The 2902-nt window shown below is 43.9% G+C and overlaps 1 protein-coding gene across 4 annotated transcripts in view; it reads right to left on the bottom strand.

Moving 5' to 3' along the window:
- Positions 1 to 971: 971 nt before the first annotated feature.
- The window catches only part of LOC103508079 (hepatic leukemia factor-like), a 123791-nt gene continuing 121860 nt past the window's right edge, over positions 972 to 2902 (bottom strand). For all 4 annotated transcript variants that reach the window (XM_026822790.1, XM_026822791.1, XM_026822789.1 and 1 more), the window contains 2 exons: positions 2301 to 2574; positions 972 to 1159 (listed from right to left, as the gene is read on the bottom strand). In XM_026822790.1, coding sequence (XP_026678591.1) covers positions 987 to 1159; positions 2301 to 2574 — 447 coding nt within the window. In that variant the 3' untranslated portion in view covers positions 972 to 986. The remainder of the gene's footprint in view (positions 1160 to 2300; positions 2575 to 2902) is intronic.

A 2902-nucleotide genomic window follows, 5' to 3' on the forward strand; every position in this document is an offset into this window, starting at 1 on the left:
AGAAAGCCAGCCGTTCCGAGAACGAACATTATCCCATCAGGATAAAATCCGCCTCGGGCGGGAATTGAACCCGCGGCCTAGCGCTTACAAGGCAGACGCACTACCAACTGAGCTAACTAGGCTGGCTACAGTTTCCTAAGCTGCCGGATTCACAAGCGAGGGGATTGTGGTTTAAATCCCGGTAGTAACATAAAATAATTTAGTCTTTTATCCGGGAATCGAACCCAGTTTTCGGCTAAGAGAATAATGCAATTCCACTCGAGCAGGTTTTGAAAGTTTTGGTTGAAATTTACGTAATTATTACCTAATACTTGTAAGTTCCTGTCTAATAAAGTGAGTACAGTGAAAAAAAAAGTCAGTCCAAAGTACTATAGGATTGAACAAGTTGTACTTTACGTTGTACGTTTGCATGGTTTCTTAGGATACGTGATGCGTTGTACGAGTAGGTAGTTGAAAAAAAAAAAAAAAAAAATTGCCATAACTCTGGAACGGTTTGTACAAAATTGATAAAAAATAGAAACCACGTTCAACACCTAACCAATCTTTACTCAAAATCATGAGCTCAATAGGGCCTTTTGAGGCTCCACGGGAGCCGTTTTTCGTTGCGGGTTCTTCTGATCACTGAACCAATTTTTTCTCAGTGTAATTATGTACTATGTAGGTATAGTTTTTGTCGAAAGTACTGTGCGTCAAGTCAGGTCAAAGTACTTAACAGCTAGAATAAAGGGAACAACAAGTACTTTAGGCTTTCCCCTCATGGAAATAGTTTTTGTCGAAAGTACTGTGCGTCAAGTCAGGTCAAAGTACTTAACAGCTAGAATAAACGGAACAACAAGTACTTTAGGCTTTCCCCTCACGGAAATAGTTTCTGTCTAAAGTACTGTGCGTCAAGTCAGGTCAAAGTACTTAACAGCTAGAATAAACGGAACAACAAGTACTTTAGGCTTTCCCCTCACGGAAATAGTTTTTGTCTAAAGTACTGTGCGTCAAGTCAGGTCAAAGTACTTAACAGCTAGAATAAACGGAATAACAAGTACTTTAGGCTTTCCCCTCACCTGTTTCCTTGATTTCTTTACCATGGGTTGCGGCTTGAGCTCCTCGTCGGAGAATGTTCGAGATCTTGGATCGAAGTCCCTCGTGGATGACGTGAACGACAGAGCTGCAACAGATGATAAACAGATGTTAGGGGAGTGCAGCAGATGATAAACAGATGTTAGGGGAGTGCAACAGATGATAAACAGATGTTAGGGGAGTGCAACAGATGATAAACAGATGTTAGGGGAGTGCAACAGGTGGATGAAACAGATGTTAGGGGAGTGCAACAGGTGAATGAAACAGATATTAGGGGAGTGCAACAGATGATAAACAGATGCTAGGGGTGCAACAGTTAGTTGGAGGCCGAGGAGGAAGCAAAACAGCTTTATAACAAAAGCCTAGAACTCAATCTTGCTGCCTTTTACCTAAATAAAGATCACTTAAAACTGCTGCCTCCTTACATGAAGTTCAAAGCTCCCTTAGGTTCAGGAATAGTTTGATTTGTTCCGAATAAATTCGTCCCTATGTATGTGTGTTTCTACATGACTCTTGTCTTCCAGCAATACCTACATGATCGAAAACAATACTTCCGTATAGGTACCATTTGGATTAGGAAAGTTTTTTCAAATGTCGGCAACTTGGCCATTCGGTCATTTTCCCACGTACATCCACGAATCCACGATGTTGTTTGTTGCTGGATCTTAGTGCTCGGCAGGAATTAGGTGGCTGGAGATGTTAAATAGACAGAGCGGACACTGCGGGGAGTCGGGGAGGCTTAGGAAAGTAAAAATAACCTTTATAGTACTTATAGTTTATAGTACGTAGGAATGACAAGGACCAGCTGGATGGAAAGGAAGAGAAACGAGAAAATCCTAGAAGAAATTGGAGAAGAAAGAAACCTGATGAAGACATTGATGAAAAGAAAGATAAAGCTAGTGGGACATCTGCTGAGGCATAACGATTTCATCACTAATATACTGGAAGAGAAAGTAGAAGGAAGAAGACCGAGAGGAAGACCCAGGAAGTCCTACTTTGAAGACATCATGAAACTCATGGACTGCAACTCATAATACAGTCAACTCAAGAGATCAGCTCTAGACAGATCAGATTGGCTACAACGACAAGGCAATTCCTTTAGTACATGATGATGAGTAGGTACGTATGTAGTAGACTTAGCAGAGTAAGAACTAATAATGTTTAGAGTAAGTAAGAAAGTAAGTACAAGAGTAATATACTCACTCTGGTCGAGTAGGTAAAGGTCTTACTTGAGTCAGCGGGTGAGGGCGGACTGATGGTTAGGGGACTCATGGGTTCGGAAGGTGACGGTGACCGTTCCCGTTTGGTCATGACGGATGCCTGTGAGCTGCCACACGGGGAGAGACGCCCGGAGATGGTGCTGGTGACGTTCTGTAGGGTGGTGGTGGTGTGTCCGCCAGTGAGGTTGGCGGCGGGGGTTGGGGCGCCGCCGGTGCTGGTCTGGGAGGTGTTGCCGTCAACCGGAATGCCGTTATCCGACAGGAACTCGTCCAGGTCGACATACTGCAACAGAGAAACACGAGACCGGTTAGTGAAACAGGAGACTAGACCGGTTAGTGGAACAGGTTAGGGACAGAGCCGTACCGTTTTTAGGGGGGGGGGTGGCGAAAATCAGTTTCTGAGTTTTTTTTTTAACTCCAACGCTGGACTAGGCTTCAGAGTTAACTCTTAAGACCGCCTAAGATATGAAGAAAAGAAGCTGAAAAGGCACATGCCTGCCCAGCCACACACAAAGCAGTCCGGAGAGTCCGGAGGTTTAAAAGCCGTCAACCCTATAGCGAGGAAATGATCTATTTCCTCTTTTAATTCGAGCTCTCCCGGGTCGGGAGAG

The sequence above is a fragment of the Diaphorina citri genome, unplaced genomic scaffold (genome assembly GCF_000475195.1).
Source record: "Diaphorina citri unplaced genomic scaffold, Diaci psyllid genome assembly version 1.1 scaffold365, whole genome shotgun sequence".
Taxonomy (NCBI): Eukaryota; Metazoa; Arthropoda; class Insecta; order Hemiptera; family Psyllidae; genus Diaphorina; species Diaphorina citri.